The following is a 15214-nucleotide window of genomic DNA, read 5'->3' as shown; positions in this document are numbered from 1 at the left end:
CTCCAGTCAGTTCCTAATTTTTCCCATTGGGGGGAGGAGTATGGCAGTGTCTGGAACCATTGTATGTCCCCTCTGATGTTGAAACTTATCTTTCATAGTATATGACCTAGAGGCTCACTCCCCTCAGGGAGCTTGTCCAGGGGTGGGTTGTATTTGAGATGGGAGTATCTAGAATTGACAATTGATATATGCCATTGGATGAGGTAATGTTTTGGTAACCTCGTCTAAGAGACCAAACTGAACGATAATTTATAGCTAATGCTATCTGGCTATGGGATACTCCTCTTTCAAGTAAAAGGCCCTTTGTGAAGTTCTTAAGATCTGTGGTTCGTCATGTAAGTTGAGAGGGGTGTATCTTGGCTATAAAAGATACTAAGTATTCTTTTGTAAGCACTCTCAGAGAATTAATTTATAGACACTGAATTGATCTGAGAGTCAAAGGGCTATGGTGAAGCTCATATAATTAAAGATGGAGTTTAAAATATAACTCTGACTTGTGTGTGGTTTGTTGCTCTCTCATCATTTAGTAATACAGGAAATTACCACGACATTTGGCGACGGGGATCGGATGTGAATCTTCACTCGGTGATCGCTCCTGACGACCTAGGTAAACCGTGCACGAGGGATCCCTCAAAACATGGGATCTCAGGGAAACCACACTTCGGGAACGAAGCAGATGGACCCACCTTTGATCTGAGAGGCAACGAGCCGAGTGGATACCACATCTCGAACTTAGTTTTTTTAAAGAAAGAGGTGAGCGAACCACACACACTTGAAGTCGAGTTTTTAGAAAAGCCTCTGTTACGTGGGCTCTGAGTGTATTCCTTTGAAAGAGAGGGCACCACGGAGGCGTAAGCAGGGCCGAGTCAGAGGGGAGTAATCTGAAAGTTTGCGGACTCAAAGAATACTCTGCTATTGGTCGGTTGCGGGCGACTTAGAGGCGTCCCGACACTAAATTGATTACAGTGGGGATTGGTGCGGTCTGTGGGGGTGAGGGGTCAGGGTGACTGTGTGTTCTGTGTGAAACACGATACTTGGTGAAGCCCTATTGGAAGAAGGACCTCATTCTGAAAGTGTCTGTGTGACTGTCTAAGTGACCCTCAGAGGTGGTGAATTCCAATTATTTTAAATGTGCTAGCCAGGTATGCCCTGGGTTACTCTGTGTGATTATTGTGTTATGGGATCACTAGGTAATATTTGTAGGAGCGTTCTGTGTGAACGGGGTAGGTTGACTGTGTGGGTAACCTTTTAATTATGTTCTGAGTGAACATCTGACCAGTTCTGTGTGAACATCTGACCAATCCTGTGTGGGGGATCCTTAAAGTTCTGTGTGAGTACCTAAGATTTTTTTACGTTTTATATGGATTCTGTGAATATTTGAAAATATGATAAATTGTATGTGTGTATAATCGATTACTAGAGATTTGATAAAATGAATGCTGAGAACATAATTAGATATAATTTAAACCACCCATTCGTAGACGTACGTAGGTTTTGAGTTGGTATCTTTGATGGATAATTTGATAAAGATGAGGATTTAAGCACTATTAAACTAGTATACAAAATCTGGGCAATTGAGCTCTAGAAACTGATTAGAGAGTGTCCACTTTTGGTTATTTTACCCTAACGATGGAACTATAAAACGCTTATTGGATTATCTCCGTCTGGGTACAACATTTGAAATAAAACTGTTGTATTTTTTCTTCCCAGTATGAGAGGAGTTGCGGGATTTATTGAATAAACCGTTTTCCATAAAGTTAGAGCAAATTAAAATGGAATCTTGAAGTAATTTATAATGTCGTACAAAGCCTAAGGTTTCCATCAAACTACTTATCATTGCGTGATTAATGTGATGTAGTAAAAGTAATTGAAAAACGTTGCATGAGTAAACATAATATATTTTTATATTAAAATGCGCAAGATCTGTTTCCTAGTCTATAAATGTCGATTTTATTCTTTGACTGCTAATCTATTAATTTGGCATGTGAGAATCATAGCCGGAATAACGCTTGGACCTTTAAATTAAAGATGGTATTTTTCTGGGAAGTGTCTTGATAGTTACAAATACAGAGAATTGTAAAGTGGGTTTATTTGCGGAGAGTCTTAGTCATTCAAATAGAATTGGTGGTTCAGTGGTTAAATAGCTGCCTTCTAAGCTTGAGACCCGAGTTCGGTTCCTGGCAAATGCACTAACTAATATCTGAGTTTTTGATTGTAATTCAACTATTTGTATGTTTTGCCTGGAAAGATATGGTCGCTAGTGTTTGTATAAGATATAAACTGAACGTTTTAATAGCTTGTTTGGTTCAAATTGAAAGAAGGGATAAATTGAACTTTTTAATAGATTGTTTAGGTTAAATTGATAGACTATTTCATTCAAAATAATAGCGAAGCGAATTTCGATGCAAGACGGTGTCTGTTGCCTAAATGATCTGCTGGAATAATGTATTGAGTTAATGGAGTCGTATTTAAATTACTGTATCATAAAGGAGACAGTTACCTAAATTAAAGTAATTCTAAATAATAACGGAGAGATAATGGCGATAGAGTGGTGCCCACCGAAATGTTTTTCATTCTTATGGATTGACTGACATATGTTATAAATTTGGCGGTGCGTGTTATTTTTAAAGTCTTGGACATTTCATAAGTGGGAAGAGGAAAGAGAAGAGAAAGTTGTAAAGTTTGGTTTTAATCTTACGATAAGAGGCAAGAAAGAACGTTGTTGGAGAGGGGTTATATTTTTGCCCACTGGAAAGAAAGAAAAAGAGGATATGTTAAGTTGAAAGTGATTTAGGTGTGAGTAAGGAAACATTGTGATAATGTATTCTGATGGTTATTGATTATTGGTTTGATTGTTTAGTTAACACCAGTGAATTTGAGCAAACAGTTCATGTAGTCTAACATTGTAATCTGTTTCCATTACGTGGAACAATGTCAGGTCATTAAAGTTGATTGCAGTTTGAGTAGTTTTTATTTTTACAGGGACAGTGCATCATTAATCACAGTTGTGTGTGTCTAATGGCAGGGTATTCCAGAAATGGGAAGCTCTCACACTGAAAGCAGATTGAGTGGGGGAGTATCATAGATTTTATTTATAGATTGGTTACCTCTATAGTCAAAACAATTTCATATGTTTTGGGAAATTAGCTAGGTTGAATTTGGTTATTTGAGCTTTTTCCCTGATACATAGACATCTGTCTCAGGGGCATCAGTTGTTTTCTTTGTGAGGAACATGCAGACTGTGTTTTATTTTATTGAGTTACAAACATGAGTCTCTGAGCAAGTTTGGCATCTGAACCATTATAGTACTGAGTTCTTGTGTAGTTTGTTGTTTGTTATTTGCATGAATTTATCACTGTATCATCTGCATACATTGGAAATTCAGACCCTGTACAGACAGAAGGAAGATCATTAATGTACAAGCTGAACAGGGTTGACCTTTGGGGAATGCAAACCTTGTGGATATGAGTGGAAAAAGTTAGTTTTGATATTTACGCTGATGAGACAGCGCCAACTTTTGAAAGATTTTAGATTTGTTAAAAAGATCCGGATAGTTTTTACTAAACATATCAACAGGTTGAAATGATTAGATTGCTGATAAAAGGGGTTATGGGTTTGTTTATTTGTTTACTGTTTATTGTTGATTTTAGGTGTTGAGTTTACTTAATTAAACATTGTATGATCTGATGTGTTTGAGTAGGATTCTTTCTTCCGGGACGGATGGAAGTTATCTAAAGTATATATGTTAAAGGAGACATGGGAGAACACGTCTACATTTTTATTTAATGCCTGGGATTAAATATCACTGATTTCTTACGCTGAGAAATGTACTACATTGTGTACTACAATGTACTACAGGAAAAATAATTAAATTTAGATAGTAATGATATCAGGATAATTGTATCTACGGGTAGCATGTTCACTTAAGCATACATATACATTGGTGTAGATTAAAATGTATGATTATTGATAGGAGGAGGTACAATGGAATTATCATTATTATTAGGTTTTGTTTATAGTTAACTTAAGTTTTTATAACATTTGTTATGTTTTTAAAATACTATGTTTGATTTGTTTAAAAACAATTTCCTTTGGGTTTGGTGAGTGGTTCATTTGTGTTAGTGCTAAGGTATCTTAAAGGGGCACACACGCACATGGAATGGAGTTTTTATTTACTGAGTTTTAATTAAACACATGAATTCTATTGATAAAGGAATGTTATAGGATCCTTGGATACAACATGTAGGAAATGTTTGACTATTTTTGTCATTTGTATAATATAGTAAAAAAACACTTATATGAAGGGTTTTGGTATGACCTATGACCTCTATCATGACTTTCCGTTGTGGCTTGATCACCCTCATTGGAAAGCCATTTGGATAATGAATGTATGGTCATTTGTAATACTGATTTGAAGGTAATTTGTGTAATTGAAACATATAGTTCTTAGCCATATTAACTAAGATTGCTTTAAGTCTATTTTCCTATGACCATATGGGTTAAATCATTTTTCTTTGTGGAGTTTTTGAGTTTAGTGATTTTATTTGATTAGGTTATTTGAAATTGTGTTTTATCTTTTGTACCAGTAGTAGTTTTGTTTTATACATTACTCTCATACTGAAAGATATGTGTTAAGAAAGTGGGGGAGGATTTGAGGTTTTGGATTGAAGTTTATACACCTTGAGTGATATGTGAAGGAGTGTATTGTATTGTTGTGTTTGTTCTGTTCTATTCCCGAGGGGATATAGGTCTAACTTCCTAATCCTTTGGCTCTATGATGGAGTTGACAGTGTGATGGGGAGTATAAGCCAATTTGAAAGAATAGTTTCAATAGAATGTGTGGATATTCTCTTTGAAATATGTTTAGAATTGTATTAAGAATAATTGGTAAAAGTAATAATTTATCATGTAGTTAATGAACTGAACTAAACTGTTGTTCTGATCTGTTCTTTCGAGGTTCATCATGAAAAGTGACATCAGATGGTATCTTAATGCATGGAAGAGATATTTGGACCGAACAGTGTGTGTACCTCAAAACCCCCTCTAACTGGCTGAAGAAGAGTGACAAAGGCGTTGAATAAGGCCCTGTCTGGACCACTTCTACCGGGAGAAGGGAGCCAAGCCAGAAATCGGTGTACAAATCCGATCTAAGCTATCAACTGCTTTTCTCTCATGTTTCTCTCAGGAGTGTGAGAGGAGTCCACGTGGAGTGAGCATGAAGAGAGATCTGTTCTAAACTTTTCTTATGTTGCTGGTATACTGGTTGACGAATGGACAAGACATAATGAGTGGTAAAGGTGAGACATTGAAATTGGGACATTATCATTGGCCATCCACTTTGAACTGTAAAGTTATCTGAAGAAGAACGAAAAGGACGCCAGAAGAATCAGTGCCTGAAGGAGGGGGTTGGTCAACTGTGCCCCAAAAATTGTTTTAGACTTTTGGGGTATCAGGTTGATTGTAGAGGTCTACACCACGTAAAATTATAGTACAGGAGACAAAGCGCCGGATGCCTGGTCAGGACCCGAAAAAGGCGAGTAGGAAAGCTGCCGTTACCGTCAATACTACTCGCCAACACTACTTGCCAACACTACTTGCCAACGTGCAATCATTGGACAATAAACTAGACGAGGTACGATCACGAATATCCTACCAACGGGAAATCAAAAACTGTAATATCCTATGTTTCACGGAATCGTGGCTGAATGACAACATGGATATTCCGTTAGTGGGATATACTCTGCACTGGCAAGATAGAACAGCACACTCCGGTAAGACGGTAAGACGGGGGGGGGGGGGGGGGGGGGGTCTGTGCATATTTGTAAACAACAGCTGGTGCACGAAATCTAACAAAATCTCTAGATTTTGCTCGCCTGAAGTAGAGTATATTGTGATAAATTGCAGGCCCCACTACTTGCCCGGAGAGTTTTCAGCTATACTTTTCGTGGCTGTTTATTTACCACCACAGACAGATGCTGGCACTAAGACCGCACTCAGTCAGCTGTATAAGGAAAAAAACAAACAGGAAACCACTCACCCAGAGGCGGCGCTCCTAGTGGCCGGAGACTTTAACATAGGGAAACTTAAATCAGTTCTACCAAATTTCCATCGACATGTTAAATGTGCAACCAGAGGGAAAAAAATTCTAGATCACCTGTACTCCACAGACAGAGACGCGTACAAAGCTCTCCCTCGCCCTCCATTTGGTAAATCTGACTACAACTCTATCCTCCTGATTCCTGCTTACAAGCAAAAATTAAAGCAGGAAGCACCAGTGACTCGGTCTATAAAAATGTGGTCAGATGAAGCAGATGCTAAAGTACAGGACTGTTTTGCTATCACAGACTGGAACATGTTCCGGGATTCTTCCGATGGCATTGAGGAAAACACCACATCAGTCACTGGCTTTATTAATAAGTGCATCGAGGACATTGTCCGCACAGTCACTGTACGTACATACCCCAACCAGAAGCTATGGATTACAGGCAACATTCGCACTGAGCTAAAGGGTAGAGCTGCCACTTTCAAGGTGCGGGACTCTAACCCGGAAGCTTACAAGAAATCCTGCTATGCCCTGCGATGAACCATCAAACAGGCAAAGCATCAATACAGGGCTAAGATTGAATCATTCTACACCGGCTCCGACGCTCATCTTATGTGGCAGGGCTTGCAAACTATTACAGACTACAAAGGGAAGCACAGCCGCGAGCTGCCCAGTGACACGAGCCTACCAGACAAACTAAATCACTTCTATGCTCGCTTCGAGGCAAGCAACACTGAGGCATGCATGAGAGCATCAGCTGTTCCAGGCGACTGTGTGATCACGCTCTCCATAGTCGACGTGAGTAAGACCTTTAAACAGGTCAACATACAGAAGGCTGCGGGGCCAGACGGATTACCAGGACGTGTGCTCCGGGCATGTGCTGACCAACTGGCAGGTGTCTTCACTGACATTTTCAACATGTCCCTGATTAAGTCTGTAATACCAACATGTTTCAAGCAGACCACCATAGTCCCTGTGCCCAAGAACACAAAGGCAACCTGCCTAAATGACTACAGACCCGTACCACTCACGTCTGTAGCCATGAAGTGCTTTGAAAGGTTGGTAATGGCTCACATCAACACCATTATCCCAGAAACCCTAGACCCACTCTAATTTGCATACCGCCCAAACAGATCCACAGATGACGCAATCTCTATTGCACTCCGCACTGCCCTTTCCCACCTGGACAAAAGGAACACTTACGTGAGAATGCTATTCATTGACTACAGCTCAGCGTTCAACACCATAGTACCCTCAAAGCTCATCACTAAGCTAAGGATCCTGGGACTAAACACCTACCCTCTGCAACTGGATCCTGAACTTCCTGATGGGCCGCCTCCAGGTGGTGAGGGTAGCTAGCAACACATCTGCCACGCTGATCCTCAACACTGGAGCTCCCCAGGGGTGCATGCTCAGTCCCCTCCTGTACTCCCTGTTCACTCACGACTGCATGGCCAGGCACGACTCCAACACCATCATTAAGTTTGCAGACGACACAACAGTGGTAGGCCTTATCACCGACAACAACGAGACAGCCTATAGGGAGGAAGTCAGAGACCTGGCCGGGTGGTGCCAGAATAACAACCTATCCCTCAACGTAACCAAGACCAAGGAGATTATTGTGGACGACAGGAAAAGGAGGACCGAGCATGCCCCCATTCTCATCGACGGGGCTGTAAAGCCTATTCCCCCTCAGGAAACTAAAAGCATTTGGCATGGGTCCTACAACATCGAGAGCATCCTGACTGGTTGCATCACTGCCTGGTACAGCAACTGCTCAGCCTCTGACCGCAAGGCACTACAGAGGGTAGTGAGTACGGCCCAGTACATCACTGGGGCTAAGCTGCCTGCTATCCAGGACCTCTACACCAGGCGGTGTCAGAGGAAGGCCCTAAAAATTGTCAAAGACCCCAGCCACCCCAGTCATAGACTGTTCTCTCTCCTACTGCATGGCAAGCGGTACCGGAGTGCCAAGTCTAGGACAAAAAGGCTTCTCAACAGTTTTTACCCCCAAGCCATAAGACTCCTGAACAGGTAATCAAATGAATACCCGGACTATTTGCATTGTGTGCCCCCCCAACGCCTCTTTTTACGCTGCTGCTACTCTCTGTTTATCATATATGCATAGTCACTTTAACTATACATTCATGTACATACTACCTCAATTGGGCCGACCAACCAGTGCTCAAGGCACATTGTCTAACCTGGCTATATGCATTGTGTCCCACCCACCAACCGCCAACCACTCTTTTACGCTACTGCTACTCTCTGTTCATCATATATGCATAGTCACTTTAACCATATCTACATGTACATACTACCTCAATCAGCCTGACTAACCGGTGTCTGTATGTAGCCTCGCTACTTTTATAGCCTCGCTAATGTATATAGCCTGTCTTTTTTACTGTTGTTTTATTTCTTTACCTACCTATTGTTCACCTAATACCTTTTTTGCACTATTGGTTAGAGCCTGTAAGTAAGCATTTCACTGTAAGGTCTACACCTGTTGTATTCAGCGCATGTGACAAATAAACTTTGATTTGATTTGATATCATATTCTCTTTTAAATGTTATGTGTTGGGAAATTCATCCACCTCTATAGTCTATTGATCCTAAACAAGTTCGAGATTGATATATCTGTACAAATCTCTTTATTACATTTATAATTCATATATCTTTGAAAATAAATTATATTCTATCTGGTTTGTAATACCAAAATCTTAGCTGCCACAGAATCTGAAAGGCTCGCATTGTCCTTGTCCTTGTCCTTTTTCTTCAGTGAAATAGACCAGAGGAGTTTTGACATCAATACATGTGGCCTACAGTATTCCACAAGAGTCAAAACACTTAACCCGCTGCCTGTATTGCCTTGCACCTTATCTCTCAGTAATTTATTTGAAATCATTATTTGAAAAGGCGATCATCTCTTCAGCTGCCCCAGATGTGTTGCGGGTACTAATTGAAGTTGAAGTCTCAAGCGTCATTCACTAAAATGAGCTAGCTCAAAAACCTATTCAACGCAACATTGATACTAGGACAGTGCATGACTGGTTGAATTTCTTTCGTATTCAGTCTTCTGACAGAAAAGACAGGATTAAATATGTAATCATCTGTGATTAAATCACAGGATTATCTTCCTATGGGAGGCATATCTGTGAGTTTGGAGGTGATGATGAATCTGATCCATAGCCACAGATCCCGCTGCAGTAAAGGTAGATGTTTGTTGGAGCAGAGGGGAGGGGAGGAGGGGTGGACACTGTGCATGACTAACGCCCTGGCATTTCTTCCTTCATTGCCTTTTGTTTTGTCCTCTTCTGTTTAGACAAAACAACATTTTCAACAATACTTTTTCGATCTTGTCTCATCACTGCTACTCCCCAACGGGCTCGGGAGGCGAAGGTCGACCCATTCATCCGAAACATGATCTGCCAAACCGCGCTTCTTAACACCCGCCTAGCCGCACCAATGTGCCGGAGGAAACATTGTTCACCTGACGACCGAGGTCAGCCTGCAGGCGCCCAGACCGCCACAAGAAGTCACTAGAGCACGATGAGCCAAGTAAAGCCCCCCCCGGCCAAACCATCCCCTAACCCGGGAAGTGCCTTAGACCGCTGCGCCACTTGGGATGCCAATACAGTACTTCTTTATGCAACAGGGATCTTATGTTTGTTTTCGGTAACACTTGACACCCAGCGTCATAACACATTATGACACCTACATTAGAGTGTCAAAACCCACATGTATTCAATTGTGTTTCTGCCCTAGCACTACACATCTGATTCAAATGATCAACTAATCACCAAGCTTTGCTAATTTGAATTAGCTGTGTAGTGTTAGAGAAGAAAACAAAATGTGAGGACCGAGTTTGGGAAATGCTGGTCTACACACATAGGCCTATAATCATGATTGAAATTCCCGATCACCCATCCATCTGCATTAGGCGGGCTTCCTCCCGTCTGATGCAACATAACTGAAACAGATTGAGAAATCTAGTGCACACTGCATTGCTAATGGCTGCGAATGAAAGACGTCTCTGTGCTAATGACCCCTCTATGTAACAAGAACATGTCCCGGCTCAAGCAAAGAGATGGGGAGGACAGTTCAATATAGAGACGCTCTAAGGCATCAGTCAAGTCCAACCTCATCCTATTGATTAACTGTTACTCAGGAATAGAATGAAAGAGTTGGCATGGTGAGGATGGCTTCAATCCAAGTAGTCATTGCACAGTATGAAGGATTTCATATAGTATATTCTCTGGCCAATGTATTGCCATAATTTTGCATATTTTCAGCAACTTCATGCACAACTATTCTGCTAATAAAATGAATGATTGTTGTATTACTTTTACAGAATAGTATCTTAGAGTTTGACCTACTCATTATTTTAGCTGTGCTGGACACTCAGTCAGATTGGCAAATGGTCATTTCCAAAGATGACAACAGGTCATGGGCCAATTTTGAAAATGAACACAATAAGCATGCTTTTGTGTTAGCTCCTCACACTTTTAGAAAATAGCGTCCCAAAGGGGTTATTGGGCTGTCTCCTTAGGAAAACCGTTTTTGGTTGCAGGTAGAAACGTTTTTGGTTCCAGGTAGAACCCTTTTGGGTTCCACGTGGAAAGGGTTCTACATTGAACACAATATTGTTTTACCTGGAACCAAAAACGGTTCTTTAAATGGGACAGCTGAAGAACCCCTTCAGGTTCTAGATAGCACTTTTTTTTTTACAAGAGTGCACTGTATTTCACATTATTATTTCACCACTTGTAATTCCATGGCATTAACTAAGGTGAAAGTCCAGAGCAAATGACACGGTGATGGGCAGGATAATATCCTTGAGTCACTATCTACATATCGCTGTCTGAAGGAATGTTACTGCTGAATATCTGATGCTCTTTGCTCAGTTAACCGTCCATTCTGATAGAAAATCAAACGATATCAAGGGAGGGTTACAGTTTACCAGAGTATTAAAATGTTATATGAATATAATTATGATTTATTGATTATTTACTATTCATTAAGAAATGCCTTATAAGTGATCTATCATAACTCTTACCCATGTTACTTGCGTTTGAAAATGTAATATACTAATAACGAATTGCAAATTATGAACACATGTATTATAATTGGTCTATTAATGGCGTATTAATGACAATACAAAGTGTGGACATAGTTAAGGTCCCCAAAGACTGCTCTGAGCAAAAATAAATACATTGGCTAAGTTGATTTGAAAGTGTAGCCAACATTTTTTGACAAAAATTAAGCAGCCTATATGCATCAATTGGTCCAATGGAGTGCGTCATTAACAATGCATCAGTATGTTTTAAGGGCTGTTCCTTATTAAAATATGACTAAAATAATTTCTCATTTTCTATGTTATCCAGAGACTAAATTCCCCTAAACAGTAAGTCACTTCAAATTGAAATATAATCATGGTAAATATGTTCCAATCATTATTTTTCTATCGTGGTTGAGATCATGTGGAAGAAAGCACATGGGAAATATAGCCCCTCTCTTTTCTCTCCTATCATGACTAAATCTAACGGCCAGCTCCTCCTCAGCTCCTCCTCCTGCATCGTTTGCATCATTACTTGTTTGAGCACTTCTTCGCGCACCGTATCAACCTACGTTCCCGAAACGATTCAACAGATAATAATCAAACCCTAAAAAGTATTCTATTATCTACAAGACACAATTCAAAGCGGACTAACTTAAACCAAGGATGGAGGCAACCGTACCCGGCTGCTGCCCTTATTGTTACATTGCTATGTGGATGTGGCTCTTTACCCTAACTTCCACCCTGGACTTGATCAAAACGGAGATAAGGTGCATTCCATCATGTCAACTCCCCGGTATCAAGCCGGCTCCCCGGGAACTCTCTGAAGTGGTATTTGATCCACTTGGAAAAGTACCAGAGGGTGAAGTTGTTGGGTTTGCAGAGAAGTCACCACGTTGTCACCCCTTTAATGGCAGATGTAAAGATGTCAAAGTTGCGGAATATTTAGCGCGCGTCTCCGGTGATGGGGAGGTCATTTCAGTGCGTAAATCCGACCAGCCCTTTGCAAATAAATCATACAGCCGTGGATTTGAAAAACGTCAGCGCATGGAGAAACTTTCCAGTTCTGAGGAGCTTTATCAGCATCAAAGTGGCTCGGGCATAGATATTCCATCTGCCACCCTCAATAAAGTATCCGTCAATAAAACTAGACATAATAAAATGTATTGTTTTGGAAGAGAAAATAGACTTACACGACATGAATTATCAAAAAACAAGGTTGGAGCAAGTTTTAGGAGCCGTGGAAGGAGACGAAAGCGTAGCTTCCAGACGGCTGAGAGCAGAGCAACTTGGTCCGGATTCCGATGGAACAGTGAAGATGCCTCAACCTCGGGGCAACATGATGAGTTGAGACTCATTAGTTCTTTATTCGCACTCACCGGGGATTCAGCTCATAACCAAGCCATGGTGCATTGGTCCGGCCAAAATAGCAGTGTAAGTCAAACTTGGCAATGATGATTGCACCCTTGCATTAGCCTATAGCACATTGCATAATCGTTTTGAATGTATTACAATTAGCCTATATTTTCTGCATTTTAAAATGGCAATTTAGGTGGTGGACTTGGTCTTCTGAAGGGTCTATAATATGTAGTTAAGTTGTATTGTGTACGCATCTAGTTCAAATCCTGGAGCTTGGTTTAAATTGTGAGGCATTGGAAGACCATGGGCACTGATAATGCCCTGGCAGTGCAGACCAGTGCAGCAGGCCATTTAATGAGAGGATGCTGAAGAGCTGGATTGTGGAAATTGTAAACACACTCACAAAAACACAGGACTGCCATGTTCAATTAAAACCACATGCTTTCAATGGGTTTCAAGTCCACCGACTCAAATTGCCTAAAAACATGATTTTGATTTTGTGGCCAATATTTCTTACAAAAAGAGATTGCCGTTTTGAAACTGCAGTAAAAGTGCAGTAACTGCAGTTGATTGTGGTATTTTGGATGCAGTAATTGAAGAATAACTGCAATGTACAGTACTGCAGTTAACTTTTTATGGCTGCAGGGGCAGTATTGAGTAGCCAGATAATAGGTGCCCATTTCAAACGGCCTCGTACTCAATTCTTGCTCGTACAATATGCATATTATTGTTATTATTGGATAGAAAACACTCTCTAGTTTCTATAGCCGTTGAAATTTTGTCTCTGAGTGGAACAGAACTCATTCTACAGCACTTTCCCTGACATGGAGTCAGATTTCAGACATCTTGGCCCCTGATCTGGAGTCAGTTTAAAGGTCCCTGTGAATGCTATGAGGATACAAACACTGCTTACGTCTTCCCCTGGATGTCATTACGTGGTGACGCTTTGAATGGAGTCGATTGCGCAATCAGAGCCTCTATAAAACAGCACAACGTGTAGGTAGTGTCCCTTTTCCAGCTGCGCCTGATGCAAGGTGGACACGGACCTGCTCTTTTTCCAAGCTTTAGTTTAGCCAGTAATATTTCTCCGGTCATGTTTTTGCTCGTTATAGGTGTTAAAAACATCATAAGGTAGTTAATTTAAACCGTTTTATAGCAATTTATATCCGTTTAGTGCGATTTTGAGGCATTGCTTTCTGAGACACTTTGAACCTCTGGGCACGTTTCCAGTTCATGCCGAACGCAGTGGGCATTTCCACATGGCAAGAGGACAGCTTTCGACCAAAAGACGATTAGACCCAAGAAAGGATTCTTTGCCCAAGATTCTGATGGAAGAACAGCTCAAAGTAAGAACAATTTATTATGATAAATCGTGTTTCTGTCGAAAAATGTTAATCGCTTATGCCGCCATTTTGTTAGATGTAGCTTCGCTTGGCGCAACCTGTATTGAAAAGTAAGGATAATTTAAAAAATGTAATTCAGCGATTGTATTAAGAATTAAATTGTCTATCAATCGCTGTCCACCCTATATTTTTTTAGTCACGTTTATGAGTATTTATGTATAAGACTAGATCACTGTCTAATATGGCGCACGACATTTTCTGACCAGCTGGGCTACTTTTGTCATTGTCTAACCATGATTTTGGTGGCTAAATATGCACATTTTCGAACAAACTCTATATGTATGTTGTAATATGATGTTACAGGAGTGTCATCGGAAGAATTCTGAGAAGGTTAGTGAAAAAATTAATATATTTTGGCGATGATTACGTTATCGCTCTCTTTGGCTTGAATCAATGCTCTGGTAACGTTTGCATATGTGGTATGCTAATATAACGATTTATTGTGTTTTCGCTGTAAAACACTTAGAACATCTGAAATATTGTCTGAATTCACAAGATCTGTGTCTTTCCATTGCTATGTGCTGTGTATTTTTAAGAAATGTTTTATGATGAGTAAATTGGTAATACACGTTGCTCTGTGTATTTATTCTAGTCGATTTGTGATGGTGGGTGCAATTGTAAACTATGATTTATACCTGAAATATGCACATTTTTCTAACAAAACCTATCCTATACAATAAATATGTTATCAGACTGTCATCTGATGAGGTTTTTTCTTGGTTAGTGGCTATCAATATCTTAGTTTAGCCGAATTGGTGATAGCTACTGGTGTTGAGAAAAAATGGTGGACAAAGAAAAATGGTGTCTTTTGCTAACATGGTTAGCTAATAGATTTACATATTTTGTCTTCCCTGTAAAACATTTTAAAAATCTGAAATGGTGGCTTTATTCACAAGATCTGTATCTTTCATTTGGTGTCTTGGACTTGTGATTTAATGATATTTAGATGCTACTATTTAATTGTGACGCTATGCTAGCGATGCTAATCAGTGTGGGGGGGGGTGGGGGATGTTGTCATAGGTGTACCGACCTCGGGCTTGCAGCCATATTAAAATGCATTTATACTGCACTCTAACTTTTTATTTATTTATTTATTTTATTTCACCTTTATTTAACCAGGTAAGCTAGTTGAGAACAAGTTCTCATTTACAACTACGACCTGGCCAAGATAAAGCAAAGCAGTGCAACACAAACAACAACACAGAGTTACACATGGAATAAACAAGCGTACAGTCAATAACACAATAGAAAAAAAGAAAGTCTATATACAGTGTGCGCAAATGGCGTGAGGAGGTAAGGCAATAAATAGGCCATAGTAGCGAAGTAATTACAATTTAGCAGATTAACACTGGA

General features: G+C 40.2%; 1 protein-coding gene across 1 annotated transcript in view; it reads left to right on the top strand.

Annotated features, from left to right (window-relative positions):
• Positions 1 to 12146: 12146 nt before the first annotated feature.
• Positions 12147 to 15214, top strand: part of LOC120045889 (VPS10 domain-containing receptor SorCS1-like) — a 91509-nt gene continuing 88441 nt past the window's right edge. The window contains exons 1-2 of the mRNA XM_038990818.1: positions 12147 to 12230; positions 12318 to 12533. Coding sequence (XP_038846746.1) covers positions 12147 to 12230; positions 12318 to 12533 — 300 coding nt within the window. The remainder of the gene's footprint in view (positions 12231 to 12317; positions 12534 to 15214) is intronic.

This window comes from Salvelinus namaycush, chromosome 4, assembly GCF_016432855.1.
Source record: "Salvelinus namaycush isolate Seneca chromosome 4, SaNama_1.0, whole genome shotgun sequence".
Taxonomy (NCBI): Eukaryota; Metazoa; Chordata; class Actinopteri; order Salmoniformes; family Salmonidae; genus Salvelinus; species Salvelinus namaycush.
This window is presented reverse-complemented; position numbering and strand designations above follow the sequence as displayed.